Here is a 23,120-nt window from a genome sequence, read left to right on the forward strand (position 1 = left end):
ACAAATTTATACCGGTCTAATGTCCATTGCTCGTGTTTCTTGGCCCAAGCAAGTCTCTTCTTATTATTGGTGTCCTTTATGAGCAGTTTCATTGCAGAAATTCGACCATGAAAGCCTGATTCACATAATCTCCTCTGAACAGTTGATGTTGAGATATATCTGTTACTTGAACTCTGAAGCATTTATTTGGGCTGCAATTTCTGAGGCTGGTACCTCTAATGAACTTATCCTCTGCAGCAGAGGTAAGTCTGGGTCTTCCTTTCCTGTGATGGTCCTCATGAGAGCCAGGTTCATCATAGAGCTCAATGTTTTTTGCGACTGCACTTGAAGAAACGTTCAAAGTTCTTGAACTGTTCCGTATTGACTGACCTTCATGTCTTAAAGTAATGATGGACAGTCATTTCTCTGTGCTTATTTGAGCTGTTCTTGCCAGTAATATGGACTTGGTCTTTTACCAAATAGGGCCATCTTCTGTATACCCCCCACCTTGTCACAACACAACTGTTTGGCTCAAATGCATTAAGAAGGAAAGAAATTCCACAAATTAACTTTTAACAAGGCACACCTGTTAATTGCAATATATTCTAGGTGACTACCTCATGAAGCTGGTTGAGAGAATGCCTAGTGTGCAAAGCTGTCATCAAGGCAAAGGGTGGCAACTTTAAAGAATCTCAAATATTAAATATATTTTGATTTGTTTAACACGTTTGGTTACTACATGATTCCATATGAGTTATTTCATAGTTTTGGTGTCTTCACAATTACAAATAAATAAAAAACCTTGAATGAGTTTGCAGCAGATTATGCACCTCTGTAAGCATGGTAGCAAAGGTTGGACAAATATTATTTCTCTCTTTTTTAATATATTAAAAATTATATATACAGCATCCTATGTACATAAGTGGACATTATAAAGGGCTGTATTTTCTTAATAAAACAATAGCCAGTTTGGGTAGCAGTTGTACATTTTTTTTGTCTGGCCCGAGAATTCATTGTGTTTTTTTAAGATGGTCCGTGTGCTGTTTGAGTTTGACAGCCCTGGGCTAGCGTATCTACACTGAACAAAAATATAAAGTATCATGTAAAGTGTTGGTCCCATGTTTCAAGAGCTGAAATAAAAGATCCCAGAAATGTTCCATGCGAACAAAAAGCTTATTTCTCTCAAATTTTGTGCACACATTTGTTTACATCCCTATTAGTGAACATTTCTCATTTGCCAAGATAATCCATCCACCTGACAGTTGTGGCATATAAAGAAGCTGATTAAACAGCATGATCGTTACACAGGTGCACCTTGTGCTGGGGACAATAAAAGGCCACTCAAATTTGCACATCAAATTTTGTCACATAACACAATGACACAGATGTCAAGTTTTGAGAGAGTGTGCAATTGGAATGCTGACTGCAGCAATATCCACCAGAGCTGTTGCCAGATAACTGAATGTTAATTTCTCTAACATAAACAGCCTCCAACGTCGTTTTAGAGAATTTGGCTGAATGTCCAACCTGCAGTACGTCAAACCTGTCACACAAACACAACCGTATGGCGTCAGAGTGCCCCATGGTGGCAGTGTGGTTATGGTATGGGCAGGCATAAGCTACGGACAACGAACACAATTGCATTTTATCGATGGCAATTTGAGATACCGTGGCGAGATCCGGCCCATTGTCGTGCTGTTCATCCGTAGCAATCACCTCATTGTTCAGCATGATAATGTACGGCCCAATGTCGCAAGGATCTGTACACAATTCCTAGAAGCTGAAAAATGTCCCTGTTCTTCCATGGCCTGCATACTCACCAGACATGTCACCCATTGAGCATGTTTGGGATGGTAGAATTGACGTGTACAACAGCGTGTTCCAGTTCCCGCCAATATCCAGCAACTTCGCACAACCATTGAAGAGGAGCGGGAAAACATTCCACAGGCCACAATCAACAGCCTGACCAACTCTATGCGAAGGAGATGCTTTGCCCTGCAGGAATCGAATAGTGGTCACATCAGACTATTTAAGGTATCTGTATTCCCAGACATGTGAATTACATAGATTAGGGCCTAATGAATTTATTTCAATTGACTGATTTCTTTATGAGCTGTAACTCAGTAAAATCTTCGAAAATGTTGCGTTTACATTTTTGTTCGGTATATTTGTTACTATTTATTTAGCAAACTAAAAACAAGGAGCCTACCGTTAGCTAGCTGCTGGGAGGATGTCATGTCATTGGAGGAGTGGGTGAGTGACCTAGTTTTCCCTCATATCGTTTTCCATCGGCTACAGCTAGAGATGCTGCCGTTTTCATTTGGTTAGCTAGCAATAAATGTGAATCGCTTTGCTAGCTAGCTATGCTGAACTTGAACGATTGTTATCCAGTTAGCATATCTCTTAGTTGTCAATCAAATGTGTTGGGCGTGCAGGCAAGTTCCCATTCAATTGTCAAAACGAGGGTTGGGACAAACATGCATTGGCAGGCAAGCTGCAGAAGGACGTGCAGGCTACGATTCCCCATTGTTTATCGGTGAAATGTTGACTGCCAACTAGTTGAAAAAGTTTGAGAGGGTTTATCTAATGTTCCCTCATTAGATTTTAGCTCATCCCGCTCTGGCTAGCATTAGTTGTTGATGATGTGCATTGGCAACTGAGGGGAAGAGAGCCTACCTTTTTCATGGTTGTTTGATCAATAGGATTGTGAAGTTCCCAAATGTAAGTGGACTCCCGTGGTATTTACATATTTGCAGAAATCCATTTACGGTGTATTTTTTTGGGCGAATGCGTTCTCATGCTCTAAAGTCGCGCTGCTGCCTGTAAACACACAGTCCAGTTAAAAGTGAATGATGGCAGGCCCATGTGTGGTTTATGTGCGTATAGGCCAACTATAGCTCTGATTTGCTCTGGCGTACCGGTCTGCGCAGACTCCAGTCCTAGACAGGACAGATGTTTTTATTTGGTTGTATTTACTGCAGTGTCTATTCATTGACCTAACGCACTGAAGCTTTCCAGCTGTTGCTATAGAATTTTCACAAATGCCTTACTATACGTCATTCCCAAACATTCTATGAAGGTGTCATATTTTGTCAGTTCCACTTTAAATCACAGTGGTAGCAGGTTGAGAACGTTACTTTTGTCATACCACACAAGTTGGTGTCATCATGTCATTGTGGTTGTTCCTTTTTAATTATGTCATTCTATGATTGTGTTTTTTTGATTGTGCTCATAGAATATGCTTGATAGCTCCATAATGCTGTATGTGTGGTCCCTATCTCATTCTCTGCGGATAGCATGCAAGCCATACCTCTCATTCGATAGTAAAGAAAAAAGCCTGGAGCTGCAATTCATCATTGTTATCTTCCAGAGAAATCAGTTGTATGTGATTGGTTGTGAAGTAGAATGGCGAGTCGGAGAAAAGGCTTGGTGGTGTGTTGGTTGTGAATCAGCCTGTAGAGCCAGGGGTAGGAGTTAACACGAGACACTCCTACACCCACCCCTCCTACTCAACAGTCCTGTTCTACGGCAATGATACACACACACTCGCACACGCACAAGTGTACACACACACACACACACACACACTGAGTGCCTCACAAGGCCAGATGTTCTGTTGAAAAGAAGCCATTGTTTCTCACTCACTCACTCATTCATTCTGCACCTCATTCTCTCATCTCTTCTGTCTATGTGATGTGTCTTGGGCGACTCTCACACACTTCCTGATTGTGTCCATCAGGCCCAAACTGCTCCCGACACAGCTCACTGCTGTACCATTCAGAACAACCTGTAGCTACGTTTTGCTTTTCCAGAAACACACTGCACTAATGACTTAACTTTACAACCAACGAGAGAAAAGAGCCTTCATCTACCAGACCTTCAGATCCCGGTCTGTCACATACAACATATGAATACTGAACAGATTTGCAAGCTGCACTCCTATATGCACTACTATTTCACTCCGGGCTTGAACTCGGCAGATCTCACCAACTCAATGAGCTTGCCTCTGGAGTGGCCTGTGTAGGTTATCGAGCAGAGCTGGCTTGTGTAAGTCAGCCACCCACACATACTAGCTGCTGCCGCCTGACTGGCGATATGGTTTTGATCAGTCTCGCACAGTAGCGCGGGGCGATGGATGGCGAGAACAAAATCTATCTCACTTGAGATAATGTACTCCCACCTGCTCATCTTATGTGGGCCTTGTCGTGACTGGGGATTGCCTGTGTCCGTGCATGCGTCTGTATGTGCTTGCCTGCATGTGTGTGCTGTGTTATAACAAAGCCCAGAGGAAAGCATTGTATCTGATATGAATACGGCCTTACTGCCTACTATCCAGTGTGTCTAGTGTGCACAGCTGATTAGAACTCACCATGGCCTGGCTTGGCTGGCCATACATCATATCGTCTTCTTGACCCCTAGGTCGATCTATTCCAGTGTGACCCCCACGGCCACTTCTGTCACCATGGCGTTATCACAGAGAAACACAAAGGTGGGTTTTGTCCAGATCCACCCACACACAGAGCGAGAGAGAGCACATCCCTAGGGCTGGAGCGTTTAGTGTAACCGTTTGTTGCTTCATCATGTTCCTTGTGTTCTTGGATTGCTTGTTATTCTCATGTTATGTCTTGTAACAGTGTGATGTTGAATAAGACATTTGAATAGAATGTATCCCAGCTTTTTTGATAGAACAATATTTTCTGCAACTAGGTCTCAAAGTCTCATGTCAGAATTAGATGTTCATCCATCTTTCTCAAACATCAAATTTGGATGTTCTTCGAAATGGCAAAAGTGTTTAAGGTAGAGGTCGACCGATTATGATTTTTCAACGCCGATACCGATTATTGGCGGACCAAATTTTATTATTGGCGGACCGATTTTTAAAATATATATTTGTAATAATGACAATTACAACAATACTGAATGAACACTTATTTTAACTTAATATAATACATCAATAAAATCAATTTAGCCTCAAGTAAATAATGAAACATGTTCAATTTGGTTTAAATAATGCAAAAACAAAGTGTTGGCGTGTTGGAGAAGAAATTAAAAGTGCAATATATGCTATGTAAGAAAGCTAACGTTTCAGTTCCTTGCTCAGAACATGAGAACATATGAAAGCTGATGGTTCCTGATGGTTCCTTTTAACATGAATCTTCAATATTCCCAGGTAAGAAGTTTTAGGTTGTAGTTATTATATTGGATGTTCTTATAGACACTTTAATATTGCCAGTGTAACACTATAGCTTCCGTCCCTCTAGTTAGCGCGCGCTAACTAGCTAGCCATTTTACTTCGGTTACACCAGCCTCATCTCGGGAGTTGATAGGCTTGAAGTCATAAACAGCGCAATGCTTGACGCACAACGAAGAGCTGCTGGCAAAACGCACGAAAGTGCTGTTTGAATGAACGTTTACGCGCCTGCTTCTGCCTACCACCGCTCAGTCAGATGCTTGTATGCTCAGTCAGATTATATGCAACGCAGGACACGCTAGATAATATCTAGTAATATCATCAACCATGTGTAGTTAACTAGTGATTATGATTGATTGTTTTTTATAAGATAAGTTTAATGCTAGGTAGCAACTTACCTTGGTTTACTGCATTCGTGTAACAGGCAATCTCCTTGTGGAGTGCAACAAGAGAGAGGCAGGTCGTTATTGCGTTGGACTCGTTAACTGTAAGGTTGCAAGATTGGATCCCCCGAGCTGACAAGGTGAAAATCTGTCGTTCTGCCCCTAAACAAGGCAGTTAACCCACCGTTCATAGGCCGTCATTGAAAATAAGAATGTGTTCTTAACTGACTTTCCTTGTTAAATAAAGGTATACATTTTTTAAATCAGCAAATCGGCGCCCAAAAATACCGATTTCTGATTGTTATGAAAACTTGATATCGGCCCTAATTAATCAGCCATTCCGATTAATCGGTCGACTTCTAGTTTAAGGTGGAGTTTAGGCATTAACTGCGGAATCTTAACAAATACAAATGTTCTATCGCTGGATTCGAACATGCAACCCTTGCCAACGCTTACGCCCATCCACCATCCACATCCACAGCACCCTAGAAAAATAGAAACCTACTTGAAGGTAACAGCGCTCACTCTTGCCCCTAGTGGCCAGTTTCCACGTCATTCACCAAAGTCCTCAGACATGGATGGACCTCGAATACTGACTTGTATCACGGGGGACCTGGCTGGTTTTGTTCTGGTGTATATTCATTCTTCATTGACCAGAAACTAACCAGTAATTCACCAGACATGGTTTTGAGACTTTAGTATGTGCTATCGCAAGATCATCATATAGACTTTGCTTGCATTGATTTACAGTTATTCTGTTGCTTACAATAGTCCTGTAGGTTAGAAAATGCAATATAATGGTGATCATGGTCTGTACCATGCTGGCTGAAAACCCCCCAAAGACCAATAAGCTATGAATGAGAGGGATTTTTACTTTCTATAATTCCTTACAAATATCCACATTTTTTGTAGAAAGTGAGAATGAACATCCACTTTGCACAATGAGTTGCTTCTCAGACAGCATGAATAGACTATTTGAATGGAATATCATTTGTAACAACGTACAGTAACACTTTATTTGGATAGTCCATCTGTAGATGCTCTATAGACTAAAAGTAACATTTCAACTAACTATCTACTAACCCTAGCTTTAACCCTAACCTTAATCCTTATCCTAAACTGAATTATAACCCTAACCCTTATTCTAACTCTAAATGTAACTTTAGCAAGCAGTTGCTTATCAACAGATAGTTTGTTGATTGTACGACCATCTGTAGATCTGCAGGTGGACTATCTGGACTATCCAAATAAATTGTGACCCAATCAACAGTTGATTTTGGGAGGGGAAGGGAGCACATTAGAAATGAGAACCCTTTGAGTCCAAACCTAAGTCTAAATCCAGGAATTAAACCATTTGAAAAGAGTGGGATTCTTCAAAGACAAAATGAGAGTTTACAATGCATATGCGGAGAACAGATTCTCTCTTCTCTTCCCCGTAACTCGAGGGGCTTGTAACTCAAGCTAATTACTTTCCAATGCAGTCATCCAACATATGATAATTGGAACTGTCTTCAAGATATTGCTACGAGTTTACTCTCTGTCATTAGATACAGGCTTAAAGACACATGTAAACAAATAAGTGGATAGCGTTTGCAAAGGATGGTGTTGATATTCATTGCCAGGGACCAAATTAGTAGGCCTATCAGTGCTTTAGCAACTGTGTTTGAGCCAGAGTAGTTGGCTGACGTTATCTTTTGCTACTGAGTATCAGTGTATCAATTGTTAACATGAATGTTAATGTTGTTGAACATTTTCTCACTGAAATGTAAGGTTAGAAAAATGGAGAGGGAATTATCTACCAATATTTGTGAATAGCACACACACTCAGAATAAAAAAAAACATGTTTTGATCAAATCAATCAGGGAATTCATTGTATAATAATATAAACTATGATTGGCTGGTCATGAAGGTTCTGACTTGCAGCTGGATATGACATTCAACACAGGTCACTGCATTGCAAAAAAATGACTAGGACTAGGTAGGACTGGTCTGGGTTCTTTAATCACAGTACCAGCGATTACAGTGTGTGGCCAGCGGGTGACAAATGTCTGAAGGCACTGTGGGCTATGGCTCCTTGGCTCTCCGGGAGCAGTGGTGAACGGGGGTCAGAGGGGCAATGGGAAAACCGATCCTATTTCACTGAGTGGCAAATGGTAATCCCTGATTTCATGGAGGGATTGAGTCAGCCCAGTCACAATGTGGGTCATGTTGGGTTGTTGAATGTAGTGATTAATGGATGGGTGGGGTGGGGATGTGACTAACGTCAAAGGAAAGACATTTGCTAAAGTCCCTCTGTTACGAAAGAGGGGAGGGAGTGGAGAGAACAGTACATTTTCGATACAGCACATTGCCCTACAATTGCGGACAACAACACTGTAGAGTTGATATCTATACAGGCATTGGGATACATTTTGTTCCTCCATAATAACATAATAATAGCAGAATTTTGTTCCTTAGCAATAGAATAATAGGCTGTACAAATTACGTTCCTTTCGTAGATTTCAGTGAGTAGTGTTCTATGAACAAAAAGCACAGGGAAGTGAAGCATGTCATAGTGAGACATTCTATTCTACTAAAGATGCCACTCAGTCTGAGAATTTTTTTGACAGGATCTATGGCTGAACAGCTTTATTGATAAATTTTTCATGTTATCTCATGATACCACCTCCGTAACAATGGGATGTCAATGTACACGCTAATAATGGGATATCAATGTACATCAATGGGATATCAATGTACATCAATGGGATATCATTGTACATCAATGGGATATCAATGGGATATCAATGTACATCAATGGGATATCAATGTACATCAATGTACATCAATGGGATATCAATGTACATCAATGGGATATCAATGCACATCAGTGTTTCCATAGATGCTTGTAAGAATAAAATGGCAAATTCAAAAGGTTATTGAGTTATTGAAGACTGACTCTCATACTAATCATACACTGAGAATAAGAATTTTACTGTGACGTAAAACATTAGGCTACTCTAAAATCCACTGTAACAGAAATAGTATGGACTTTATTTGTCCCCGTTTTTGTTTTTGTTGATAGCCAGTCTTGCTGTATCTCCCTTTACATTACAGTGGTCCTTCTTGGTTTGAGATGGGTCCAACATTTTGGGGAGGTGTTGCGTTTGTCTAGGGAAAAAAAGAACCATTCTTGAAACAACATATTTGGTCTGACAAAGTCATATCTCTCATGCTAATAGATGATGCAAAAAGTAGAATATAATAGTTGGTTTGGTCATGTTGATTTGTGGTGCAGGCTAGTTATTGGTCAGAGGGTCTCTCGAGTGGGATTCTGCCCTGGGCCTGCTTACATTGTTTATGCAAAGCAAAACTCACTGTGTAATACAACACATAGTGTCTCGGTTCACATGTTTTATGCATGATGCATGTATTATGGAGGGATGCAGGCGAGACAACACATTTTTGTACCAGTTGGCCCAGGTTCAATTGGCTGGCGACATACAGTACAGAAACACCAGACACTTCGCACTTGCAAATCTTCTCCAGGCTAATTGTATAAAATATGCTTTGAGTTTAACCCTTTCTGTTTGTTAGGTGAGAGTAGCAGTTGCATTGTGTATTGGAACTGGGTATATATTAACACATAATTGCCCCCGTAAATAAAAGCTATTGTGCCACTTGGCTTCAGAGGATGGTTTATGATCATGATAAATGTCATGATGATGTTTATGTATTAGGAGGAACAATTGTCACAATGCCCTATTTTTGTCCTGGGTCTATGTACATGAATTATGATACCACAAACAAAAGTGTAATAAGAAATGGATATTAAAATTCATATTCATATTTTTTACCGCACAGATGTGTGGTCAAGAGACAGTCGAGTTGTATGACGTCTGTTTTGTTTCTCACTATTTCCTCCTCTGTGTGTTTCCTGTAGTTTGCGGAGACATCCATGGCCAGTTCTTTGACCTGATGAAGCTGTTTGAAGTAGGAGGGTCACCGGCTAGCACACGCTACCTTTTCTTGGGCGACTACGTTGACAGAGGATATTTCAGTATTGAAGTAAGTGTTTCACCTGTTCTAAGAACATTAAAGGAAAATACCACTCAAAAACAATATTTTGGTATTTGTTTCATTAGTCCACTGTTGAAACAGTCCCAAAGTGTTTTGCATGTCAACAATCAAGTTTTCAAGATATATAGTGCATTCGGAAAGTATTCAGACCCCTTCCCTTTTTCCACATTTTGTTACGTTACAGCCTTATTCTAAAATGGATTACATTAAAACAAATCCCCATCAATCTACCCACAATACCGCATACTGACAAAGTGAAAAGTTTTTTTGTTTGTTTTTTTGCAAATGTATAACTATTTTATTTTATTTAGTTACATAAGCATTCAGACCCTTTGCTATGAGAGTCAAAATTGAGCTCAGGTGCATCCTGTTTCCATTGATCATCCTTGAGATGTTCCAACTTGATTAGAGTCCACCTGTGGTAAATTCAATTGATTGGACATGATTTGGAAAGGCACACACGTTTCTATATAAGGTCCCACAGTTGACAGTGCATGTCAGAGCAAAAACCAAGCCATGAGGTCGAAGGAATTGTACAAAGAGCATTGAGCCAGGATTGTGTCAAGGACAGATCTGGGGGAGGGTACCAACAAATGTATGCAGCATTGAAGGTCCCCAAGAGCACAGTGGCCTCCATCATTCTTAAATGGAAGAAACTTGGAACCACCAAGACTCTTCCTAGAGCCGGCCATCTGGCCAAAGTGAGCAATCGGAGGAGAAGGGCCTAAGTCAGGGAGGTGACCAAGAACCGGACAGAGCTCCAGAGTTCCTCTGTGGAGGAACTCTTCCAGACGGACAACCATCTCTGCAGCACTCCACCAATCAGGCCTTTATGGTAGAGTGGCCAGACGAAAGCCACTCCTCAGTAAAAGGCACATGACAGCCTGCTTGGGGTTTGCCAGAAGGCCCCTAAAGACTCTGATGAAACCAAGATTGAACTCTTTGGCCTAAATGCCAAGCTTCACGTCTTGAGCATACCTGGCACCAACAGCATCATGCTGTATTGATATTCTTGAGAGGCAGGGACTGGGAGATTAGTCAGGATCGAGGGAAAGATGAACGGAGCAAAGTACAGAGAGAGACCCATCCAATTTAAAAAATAAAAAAAATTGAACCATTTTTTGCTTTGTCATTGTGTTCATTGTGTTCATGAGGGGGAAAAACAATATAATTTTAAATAAGGCTGTAATGTAACAAAATGTGGGGGAAAAGTCAAGGGGTCTGAATACTTCCCAAATGGACTGTAGAACTTTAAAAATACAGAAAGTGTCACAGTATGATGCGTCTTGCATAATCCTTTAAGTTAAAGAAGGAAGTGCTTGATGCTTTTGCTTTCGTACATCTGAGACTCCTATTAGTCATTGTGTATTGTATATGTTCTCTGAAAATATGCTAATTCATTTCCTATGTCTTTGTTATTGTCTTCCAGTGTGTGCTGTACTTGTGGGCCTTAAAGATCCTATACCCCAAAACACTATTTTTGCTCCGTGGGAACCACGAATGTAGACATTTAACAGAGTATTTCACATTTAAGCAGGAATGTAAGTGTGGTTTTGAGTTTTTCTTTCTGAAGCATTTTACATTGAACATGACGCTTGATTTTCAAATGTTCACGCGGAAAAGTGCTTCTTGGCATAGTATGAAATCAAATTCTTGCTCTCGCCTTGATATGTATTTACATATGTCAGGGCTATTGCTGTTGGATTCAGGCTTAGAGTATAACCAAAATACCATGGGCAGAGTTAGTTTTTTATGTCTTTTGGATGTTTTCTGACACTTTGTTTGAGCTTTCCGACCCAGGCCCAGCACACTGCCCTAGTGTGTAAGAGCTAGGGGTGTTTGGCCTGGCAACACTCTTCAGTCCTCACCCTATTTCCACCCTGACAGGTAGAATTAAGTATTCGGAGCGGGTGTACGATGAGTGTATGGATGCCTTCGACTGCCTTCCCCTGGCCGCCCTTATGAACCAGCAGTTCCTGTGTGTACACGGAGGACTTTCCCCAGAAATCTCAAACCTTGACGACATCAGGAAAGTACGTGATTTCCCAAACTACATTCCTTGCATGACAAAGCCCAATGCAATATGCTTTTAATTTGTGCTGACTTTGGTACATGTTACACAGACTACTACATTCGGAATGATCTCCTCTTTTTCCCTTAAAATCATGGATACTTGGGATATTGTATTGTTTCTATAGTGTATGAATATATCACATGTACAGTGGCAAGAAAAAGTATGTGAACCCTTTGGAATTAACTGGATTTTTGCATAAATTAGTCATAAAATTAAGTCGAAGTCACAACAATAGACAAACACAGTCTGCCTAAAACTAATAACACAAACAATTCTAAGTTTTCGTGTCTTTATTGAACACACAGTGTAAACATTCACAGTGCAGGGTGGGAAAAGTATGTGAACCCTTGGATTTAATAACTTGTTGATCCTCCTTTGGCAGCAATAACCTCAACCAAATGTTTTCTGTCATTGCGAATCAGACCTGCACAACGGTCAGGAGGATTTTGGACCATTCCTCTTTACAAAACTGTTTCAGTTCAGCGATATTCTTAGAATGTCTGACGTGAACTGCTCAAGGTCATGCCACAGCATTTTAAATCGGGCCGAGGTCAAGACTCTGACTGGACCACTCCAGAAGGCGTATTTTCTTCTATTGAAGCCATTCTGTTGTTGATTTACTTCTGTGTTTTGGGTTGTTGTCTAGTTGCATCACCCAACTTCTGTTGAGCTTCAAATGGCGGACAGATAGCCTTACATTCTCCTGCAAAATGTCTTGATAAACTTGGGAATTCATTTTTTTCGTCGATGATAGCAAGCTGTCCAGACCCTGAGGCAGCAAAGCAGCCCCAAACCATGATGCTCCCTCCACCATACATTACAGTTGGGATGAGGTTTTGATGCTGGTGTGCTGTGCCTTTTTTCTCCACACATAGTGTTGTGTGTTCCTCCCAAGCAACTCAACTTTAGTTTAATCTGTCCACACAATATTTTTCCAGAAGCGCTGTGGAACAACAAGGAGCTCTTTTGCAAACTTCAGACGTGCAGCAATGTTTTTTTTGGACAGCAGTGGCTCTTTCCATGGTGTCCTCCCATGAACACCATTATTATTCAGTTTTTTACTTATCGTAGACTCATAACAGAAATGTTAGCATGTTCCAGAGATCTTTAGCTGACACTCTAGGATTCTTCTTAACCTCATTGAGCATTATGCACTATGCTCTTGCAGTCATCTTTGCAGGATGGCCACTCCTAGGGAGTGTAGCAACAGTGCAGAACTTTCTCTATTTATAGACAATTTGTCTTACCGTATACTGATGAACATCATGGCTTTTAGAGATACTTTTGTAACCCTTTCCAGCTTTATACAAGCTTTGTCCGAGGCATGTTTCACATCAGGCAATGTTTCTTGTGAATAGCAAACTCAAATCCAGTCATGACTCCAGTCATGTCCATGTTTCATTCAAGTGTAATGGATGTTCAGTATAAGAAGGCTCATGCATTTTCCCTTGTAACAAACATTAATTCAAGTGGATTTTATTCTGTGAAAGGCACATCAATTAGGATACAATTAGGTTTACACAGACCTTCGTTAAAACCTGTTTAAGTTCTCCTTTTTGCTGTTCAAGGAAATAGTCTTTACAATTTCTCTTGAAATATTTATTTAGAAAATGATGTCCTTGATAACACAACATGGACTACCTCCCTCTCAAACAATGCCCCAAACTAACAGAGATTTGCAATCTGGCCCTCTGATTAAACCTTTTGAATAGTTGGATCCTGCTTTTTCTCAAATTCAATAACGACAATTGGATTTTGTGGCTGCAATCAGATGGTCTCTGTAATAAAATCTTCACTACTGAAGTGTGCGTTATGCTACAGTATATACTGTACCAGGCTTGGGCTCAATTCCATATAAATTCCAGTCAATTCAGGAAGTACAATGATATTCCAACTCAAAATCAAATCAACCCAAATTTATTTATATAGCCCTTCGTACATCAGCTGATATCTCAAAGTGCCGTACAACTCAAATTGCAAAGATTTGAATTTGGTTTACTTTCTGAATTGACTAGAATTTAAATGGAATTTACTCCAGCCCTGGTATATACTTTCTCTGAGAAATGACTGTCATGAGCTTTTGGATGATCACTTTAGTTTGTAGCTTTTCATTCCATTTCCCAGGAGGAAGTATTAGTATAGTCAAGATTGAAAATATCTATTCATGTTTCATAGTCATAAAAGGCACAAATTGTCATCCAGTCCATCCAATTTCATGTTGTGGGTTTCTTTCACACACAAATGTGAGACCCTACCAACAGTTTTACTGTAACATGCTCTGATGAAGGCATAACTGCCAAAATGCAGTGCCGCTGTTTCGCAATTTTGTTAAACTCGGGATTTCATTCAAAGTTTTACTGTAACCACAGTTCAATGTAGCAAGACCTAATTGTCAACTCAAGATCCGTTTCAAGTAGAGGTCGACCGATTAATCGGAATTGCCGATTAATTGGGGCTGATTTTAAGTTTTCATAACAATCAGTAATCGGCATTTTTGGACACCGATTGTGGCCGATTACATTGCACTCCACGAGGAGACTGCGTGGCAGGCTGACTACCTGTTACGCGAGTGCAGCAAGAAGCCAAGGTAAGTTGCTAGCTAGCATTAAACTTATCTTGTAAAAAACAATCAATCTTAACATAATCACTAGTTAACTACACATGGTTGATGATATTACTAGACTTCTCATCACAGCCTACTTCGCCAAACGGGTGATGATTTAACAAGCGCTTTCTCGAAAAAAGCACTGTCGTTACACCAATGTGTACCTAACCATAAACATCAATGCCTTTCTTTAAAATCAATACACAAGTATATATTTTTAAACCTGCATATTTAGTTAATATTGCCTGCTAACATGAATTTATTTTAACTAGGGAAATTGTCATTTCTCTTGCGTTCCGTGTAAGCAGTCAGGGTATATGCAGCAGTTTGGGCCGCCTTGCTTGTTGCGAACTGTGTGAAGACCATTTATTCCTAACAAAGACTGTAATTAATTTGCCAGAATTATACATAATTATGACATAACATTGAAGGTTGTGCAATGTAACAGCAATATTTAGACTTAGGGATGCCACCCGTTAGATAAAATACAGAACAGTTCCGTATTTCACTGAAAGAATAAATGTTTTGTTTGAAATTATAGTTTCCGGATTTGACCATATTAATGACCTAAGGCTCGTATTTCTGTGTGTTATTATGTTATAATTAAGTCTATGATTTGATAGAACAGTCTGACTGAGCGGTGGTAGGCAGCAGCAGGCTCGTAAGCATTCATTCAAACAGCACTTTCGTAAGTTTGCCAGCAGCTCTTCGCTGTGCTTCAAGCATTGAGCTGTTTATCCCTTCAAGCCTATCAACTCCCGAGATTAGGCTGGTGTAACCGATGTGAAATGGCTAGCTATTTAGCGGGGTGCGCGCTAATAGCATTTCAATCGGTGAAGTCACTCGCTCTGAGACCTTGAAGTAGTTGTTCCCCTTGCTCTGCAAGGGCCACAGCTTTTGTGGAGCGATGGGTAACGATGCTTCGAGGGTGGCTGTTGTCGATGTGTTCCTGGTTCAAGCCCAGGTAGGGGCGAGGAGAGGGACGGAAACTATACTGTTACACTGGCAATAATATAGTGCCTATAAGAACATCCAATAGTCAAAGGTATATGAAATACAAATGGTATAGAGAGAAATAGTCCTATAATTCCTATAATCACTACAACCTAAAACTTCTTACCTGGGAATATTGAAGACTCATGTTAAAAGGAACCACCAGCTTTCATATGTTCTCAAGTTCTGAGCAAGAAACTTAAACGTTAGCTTTTTACATGGCACATATTGCACTTTTACTTTCTTCTCCAACACTTTGTTTTTGCATTATTTAAACCAAATTGAACATGTTTCATTATTTATTTGACGCTAAAAAGATTTAATTGATGTATTATATTAATTTAAAACAAGTGTTCATTCAGTATTGTTGTAATTACAAATAAATAAATAAAATCGGCCGATTAATCGGTATCGGCTTTTTTTGGTCCTCCAATAATCGGTATCGGCGTTGAAAAATCATATTCGTTCGACCTCTAGTTTCAAGTCATTTTCCCTTTCCTATACAGTAGGTATCACTACACCAACTTATTGAGGAAGTTAAACTGACTCTGTTTCCGCATAGATAAGACATTTTCCTGACTGATTGACATTGTCTCTCCCTGTCTCTCCTAACTCTGTGTACCTCTGTCTTTGTAGTTAGACAGATTCAAAGAGCCCCCTGCGTACGGGCCCATGTGTGACCTGTTGTGGTCAGACCCCCTGGAGGACTTTGGGAACGAGAAGAGCCAAGAACACTTCACACACAACACAGTGAGAGGCTGCTCCTACTTCTACAGGTGGGCCGTCACCTCCTTCACAAGCTGTGTAGTGTGAAAAAGAGGCTGTGAATGTATTCATTTAGTTGACAGAGACAGTGCACATTATTAAGTGTGTGTGTGTGTGTGTGTGTGTGTGTCTTGGCTTTTGTAATAGTTGGCCATATCTTGCTTTGTTACCATTGCTGACTTTGTTAAATTGCTGATGTATCATACAATGGACTTGACATTAATCTAGTGTAACACTTCTGGCATCTACAGTAATATAACCCTCCAAATAAAACAGTTAACTTGTGCCATTGAAGCATCAATGAACCTTCCTTTGCCAAATCCTTCCAACCCACGTTATTCTGGCAAATGTTCATCTTCATTCGGTCCCCATCGAAGCCCCTCAGTCCCTTTTCTACTGTCTGCATCATAGTAGCTTTGTAACCTGCATTTGTCATGGTCCCAGGAAAACTGACTTTTCTCTCATTACCCTGTCGCAAGTGTTTATGTAACACATATATGAACTCCCATTTGAATTTATTTTTATTTAACCTTTATTTAACTAGGCAAGTCAGTTAAGAACAAATTCGTATTTACAATGACGGCCTACCCCGGGCCAAACCTGGACGACACTGGGCCAATTGTGCGCCACCCTATGGGACTCCCAATTTCAGCCGGATGTGATACAGCCTGGTTTCGAACCAGGGACGGTAGTGATGCCTCTTGCACTGAGATGCGGTGCCTTAGACCGCTGCGCCACTCAGGAGCCCAGTCACAGGCAGAGCATACAAAGGAAACGCTGGAAGTGCTGCAGGAGCTCACGCTGTCCTGAATGTAATGAACTTGTGCATTAGCACAGGGCCAGAGTCTTCTCCAAATGTGAGCTTTAGTGCTCCAGTGTCCAGTCATTACAGGTGGACAGACGCTCATTTGATCCTGGCATGCTAGTGGCAAAGCCAGCCTGAAGCAGCCCAAGCTGTCAAATGTTTCTCCTGGGTTAGAGACTGTAGATATGATTCCCCTTCGAAATGCAGTCCATCCAACTGAAGGCAGTGGATTGGGTAGGGTTGTTCTCAAGGCATTACTTAGAATTTGTATATTGATATAATTTGAAAAGAGATTGCATATATCATATTTGTCAGAGTCTTATTTTCTGTACCCATAATACCTATTTCAAAGACCTCTTATTTCACGAGCGTACAAACGTAATATTTGCTCTTTGGACCCCAGGAAGACTAGCGGTCTCTAAAGGTCTTTTCATTTTGTGAAAACAAGGAAGAGTCGCCTTCCCTTGCAAGTAGTAGCTAGCTGGCAGCCTGGCTAGCTGGCTTTAGCTTAGGCCAAGGCCAGCAGAGGGCGATATTGAGTCGTTTCCATTTGACACTCGTATCCCCTGCAGACCGCTTTGTACCTAAACATTCTCCATTCAGGCTGCAAAGGTGTCGATTTCCTCCTTAACTATATTTAATAGTGAGAAAAAGGGGGAAAATATGCATACTTTCTTTATGAAACACCATTTTCCACCACCATGCTAAAGGGGCTAATGCCTAGGAATGCTATTCCCGGATGTTGCCTATCGCTTTCAGCCAATCAATTTGCAGCAGTCTGATGTTTACCCTTGGCTGAACGCAGGGCACAACATCAGGAAGTAGCATTAGCCAAATGGTGTTTCATAAAGGGAGTATGTGTATTTTCCACATTTTCTCTGCCTTCTTGCCATTAGTAGGAAATTGACGCCTTTGCAGCCTGAATGGATAAAGTTTTAGGTACAAACCGGTCCACGGGGGATACGAGTGTATTTACGGCTGCATACAATGCGTTTGGACGGTAAAATGAAAATGAAAATGAAACCATCAATATCAGTTCAATATCGCCATCTGCCGGACTTTGGGCTAGCCTTAGCCTGGTTAAAAACATAGCAAGCCAGCTAGCCTTTTTAGCTTCCCACATCGCCATGTGAAATAATCTGATTTAAAAAAAAATGAAATATGCCCTGGCAAATATTCTTATACTTGCCAGTGTAACCTAAAACATTATCCCAGTTTGATATGCTGCTTCTGTATTCATTCCCATATCAGCTACAAATAGACCGTCATGTTTTGTTCACAAGAAAAAAAGCACATGGATTGCTAGGTGGCTGCAGCAGGTTCTACAATTTTAGCCTGTAATCAGTAGTTATTAATGTTATACAAAATATATTTTGGGGTGAATTCTTGTTGTTTGGTTTACTGTTTGAACAATAGCTGAGATTACATTTGGTTATCAATGAAAAATAGGCTAATTTGATGAATAGCCTATAGAACCAAGTGACAACACAGCCTCCACGGCCTGTCTCAATTTTCAGGTAGTAAAAAAACCACGTTGAAATACCGGTAAACTACATTGCGACACTCCGAATCTTGCTTGTGCGTAAAGCTTGTCGTAAACGTCATTTCTTTTATTTTGATTTAACTTTTATTTTAACAGGGAGTCACAGTGAGATAAGGCGATAGCTTAAGGGGATCCAAATAAAGAATGAAGAATTAGCTTAGGTATTTTATAACTTGTTAGGGACTTGGTCCCTGTAGCGGGATCAAATCAGCGGAAATTTTAGAGCGCCACCTATAGTTTTCGATAAAACTCAAACTTTCATTAAAACACACATGCAAGGTACTGAATTAAAGCTACACTCGTTGTGAATCTAGCCACCAAGTCAGATCTGTAAAATGCTTTTCGGCGAAAGCATGAGGAGCTATTATCTGATAGCATGCACCCCCCAGAATAGCAGACCGTCACCTAAACAACAGATTTTGCGGTAGCCGGCGCTACCCAAAACGCAGAAATAAAATATAAAACATTCATTACCTTTGACGAGCTTCTTTGTTGGCACTCCTATATGTCCCATAATCATCACAATTGGGTCTTTTTCCCGATTAAATCCGTCATTGTATACCCAAAATGTCATTTGCTGAAGGCCAGTCTGATCCTGGAAAATGCCCCTTTACAAGACGCAACGTCACTTTTTAAAATTACAAAAGTTGCCTATAAACTTTTACAAATCACTTCAAACTACTTTTCTAAACCAACTTTAGGTATTAATAAACGTTAATAATCTATCAAATTGATCACGGGGCGATCTGTATTCGATAGCAGCAAGTCTTGAAATCATCGTCCATGTTTTCAATTTCACAACATCCTGTGGTCCGCCTCAAGACAGGAAGGGCCTATACGTGATCTAACCGAGGATAAAGCAGACATGAAATGCCAGTACTGGCGACATCGTGTGGAAGCTGTAGGCGTTTACAGGGGATCCTCATTTATTTTCTGTCGCCTTAGACAATACATTGAATGGCGGATTAATATTTTTTTTGTGTTTTTGGTAAACAGTTTTACCAGGGATTTTTACTCCTAAACACGTTCTGTTATAGCCACAGACACGATTTAACCAGTTTTAGAGACTTCAGAGTGTTTTCTATACACACATACTTATCATATGCATTTACTATATTCCTGGCATGAGTAGCAGGACTTTGAAATGTTGCGCGATTTTTAACAAAAAGCTGCGAATATTCGCATCATCCTTAACAGGATGTGGGAACAATGATGCTTATTTGCATTCAATATTTGATGTAGGTCAGGACTATGTGATAGCTGTGCATAGATTTGTATATGAACCAACAGTTTGCAGTAAATCAAATCAAATTAAATTGTATGTGCCGAATACAACAGATGTAGACCTTACTTAACCAACAATGCAGTTTTAAGACACAAAAGTGTCAAAGTATTTACTCAAATAAACTGAAGTAAAAAATAAAATTAATTAACACAATGAAAGACCCTGTAAAGGGTCTCACTTGACTTATACTGGGCAAAAATATATACACAACATGCAACAATTTCAAAGATTTTACTGAGTTACAATTCATATTAGGAAATCAGTCAATTAAAGTAATTTCATTAGGCCCTAAACTATGGATTTCACAGACAGGGAATACAAATATGCATCTGTTGGTCACAGATATCTTGAAATAAAGAGAGGGGCGTGGATCAGAAAACCAGTCAGTATCTGGTGTGATCACCATTTGCCTCATGAATCGCGACACATCTCCTTCGCATAGAGTTGATCAGGCTATTGATTGTGGCCTGTAGAACGTTTTCCCACTACTTTTCAATGACTGTGTGAAGTTTCTGGATTATGGCGGGAACTGGAACATGCTGTCGTACACGTTGATTCAGAGCATCCCAAACATGCTCAATGGGTGACATGTCTGTTGAGTATGCAGGCCATGGAAGAACTGGGACATTTTCAGCTTCCAGGAATTGTGTACAGATCCTTGCGACATTATCACTCTGAAACATGAGGTGATGGCAGCAGATGAATGGGTTGACAATGGGCCTCAGGATCTTGTCATGGTATCTCTGTGCATTCAAATTGACATAGATAAAATGCAATTGTGTTTGTTGTCCATAGCTCATGCCTGCCCATACCATAACCCCACCGCCACCATGTGGCACTCCGTTCACAACATTGGCATCAGCAAACCGCTCACTCACAAGACGCCATGCACGTGGTCTGCCGGTTGAACGTACTGCAAAATTCCCTAAAGCAATGTTGGAGGCAGCTTTTGGTAGAGAAATTTAACATTAAATTATCTGGCAACAGCTCTGGTGGACATTCCTGCAGTCAGCATGTCAATTGCACGCTCTCTCAACTTAAGACATCTGTGGCATTGTGTTGTGTGAGACAACTGCAGATTTTCGAGTGACCTTTTATTGTCCCCATCAGAAGGTGAACCTGTGTAATGATCATGCTGTGTAATCAGCTTCTTGATATGCCACACCTGTCAGGTGGATGGATAATCTTGGGAAAGGAGAAATGCTCACTAAAAGGGATATAAACATATTTGCGCACAACATTTTTGAGAAATACGTATTTTGTTTCAGGTCATGAAACATGGGACCAACACTTTACATGTTGCATTTATAATTGTGTTCAGTGTAGATTTGTATATGACCCAACAGTTTGCTAAAATTCTCCTGCTTGACTTAGATTTGTGTATGACCCAACAGTTTGCTGTAAATGGACCTGCTTGAGTTAGATTTGTATATGTCCCAACAGGTTATTGTAAATGGTCCTGCTAGAGTTAGATTTGTATATGACCCAACAATTTGCTGTAAATGGTCCTGATTTAGATTTGTATATGTCCCAACAGTTTACTGTAAATGGTCCTGATTTAGATTTTATGTCCCAACAGTTTACTGTAAATGGTCATGCTTGACTTAGATTTGAATATGACCCAACAATTTGCTGTTAATGGTCCTGATTTAGATTTGTATATGTCCCAACAGTTTACTGTACATGGTTTGGCTTGACTTAGATTTGTATATGACCCAATCTTTTGCTGTAAATGGCCTCGCTTGACTATCTGCCAGACAACAGGGACCCTGTCAGGGAGAGAAATGTCACCCCTGTCACTTGAGAGAGCATAAGAGCGCTGTGTTGTCGCTTTCGGGTTCTGGCTGCTAGTGATATTTCCATGGTATGTCCCTGCCATCTCTGATATCTCAGTTACAAGGTCCCAGTATACTAAATCCAGTAGGATCGACTATTGACAGAGGGACAGTGATTTAAAGGTGATGGGCACTGTTCGTACACTTAAAATACATATTTCCTTCCAGGCTTCCTTGAAGCAATCCCTAATCTGGCATCACTGCATGGGTTTTATGGCATATCAGATCAGTGATTACTTCGAGGAAGGAAGGATGCATTTTAAAAGTAATGCAGTGTATTAGGAAAATATTCAGACCCCTTGACTTTTTCAAAATGTTGTTGCGTTACAGCCTTATTCTAAAATGTATTAAATTATTTGTTTTCCTAATAAATCTACACACAATATCCCATAATGACTAAATGAAAACAGGTTTAAAAACATTTTAGCAAATGTATTCCAAATAAAAAACAGGAATACCTTATTTACATTAGTATTCAGAACCTTTTTTCCATTGATCATCCTTGAGATGTTTCTACAACTTGATTGGAGTATACCTTTTGGTAAATTCAATTGATTGGACATGATTTGGAAAGGCACACACCTGTCTATCTAGGGTCCAACAGTTGACAATGCATGTCAGAGCAAAAACCAAGCCATGAGGTTGAAGGAATTGTCCGTAGAGCTCTGAGACAGGATTGTGGAAGGGTACCAAAAAATGTCTGCACCATTGAAGGTCCCCAAGAACACAGTGGCCTCCATCATTCTGATGCGTTCTGACTCCTAAACTTGAAATGGTGTTAATCATTACGTATCCTATGGAAATGAGGAGTGCTACAGTCTGGTTTCTACACCAGAAGTGAATGGTTATCTGTAGGAGGAATGTATATGGTGTGGTCAATTAAGGGTGGATATGAGCCAGAGGCTTGGAGTGTACCGAGTAAAAGAAAGGCAATCACATGGTTGCAGTCACTGAGTTCAGCTCAAGTCACATTAAGGGAGAAGGAACAGTTTATTACCCACATCACTTAACTTCCTGCCTAGCGATAAAGATGTAATGTTTAGAGGGAAGGAGGAGACTGCACCGAAATTGGGGTGTATATCCTTGTGCTGGTGGAAACATGTCTTTGTCTGTTCAGCTGTCTAACCTTTTGGGTAAAGAAACTTGTTTTGAGCTTTAATAATCGTCTGAGTTTTTACTCGGTTCATTTAGAACCTAACAATTCTTAAATGGAAGAAGTTTAGAAAAACCAAGACTCTTCCTAGAGTTTGCCGCCTAGCCAAACTGAGCAATAGGGGGCGAAGGGCCTTGGTGAAGGAGGTGACCAAGAACCCGATGGTCACTCTGACCGAGCTCCAGAGTTCCTTTCTGGAGATGGGAGAACCTTCCAGAAGGACAACCATCTCTGCAGCACTCCACCAATCGGGCCTTTTAAGGTAGAGTAGCCAGAATGAAGCCACTCCTCAGTAAAAGGCACATGATAGCCTGCTTGGAGTTTGCCAAAATGCACCTAAAGGAATCTGACCATGAGAAACAAGATTCTCTGGTCTGATGAAACCAAGATTGGATTCTTTGGCCTGAATGCCAAGCGTCACGTCTGGAGGTTACCCGGCACATCCCCAG

General features: G+C 40.5%; 1 protein-coding gene across 6 annotated transcripts in view; it reads left to right on the plus strand.

Moving 5' to 3' along the window:
* Positions 1–23,120, plus strand: part of LOC112214716 (serine/threonine-protein phosphatase 2B catalytic subunit alpha isoform) — a 127,755-nt gene that overhangs the window by 69,849 nt on the left and 34,786 nt on the right. For all 6 annotated transcript variants that reach the window (XM_024373671.2, XM_024373673.2, XM_024373674.2 and 3 more), the window contains exons 3-6: positions 9,477–9,601; positions 11,043–11,154; positions 11,501–11,646; positions 15,922–16,061. In XM_024373671.2, coding sequence (XP_024229439.1) covers positions 9,477–9,601; positions 11,043–11,154; positions 11,501–11,646; positions 15,922–16,061 — 523 coding nt within the window. The remainder of the gene's footprint in view (positions 1–9,476; positions 9,602–11,042; positions 11,155–11,500; positions 11,647–15,921; positions 16,062–23,120) is intronic.

This window comes from Oncorhynchus tshawytscha, linkage group LG15 (assembly GCF_018296145.1).
Source record: "Oncorhynchus tshawytscha isolate Ot180627B linkage group LG15, Otsh_v2.0, whole genome shotgun sequence".
Taxonomy (NCBI): domain Eukaryota; kingdom Metazoa; phylum Chordata; class Actinopteri; order Salmoniformes; family Salmonidae; genus Oncorhynchus; species Oncorhynchus tshawytscha.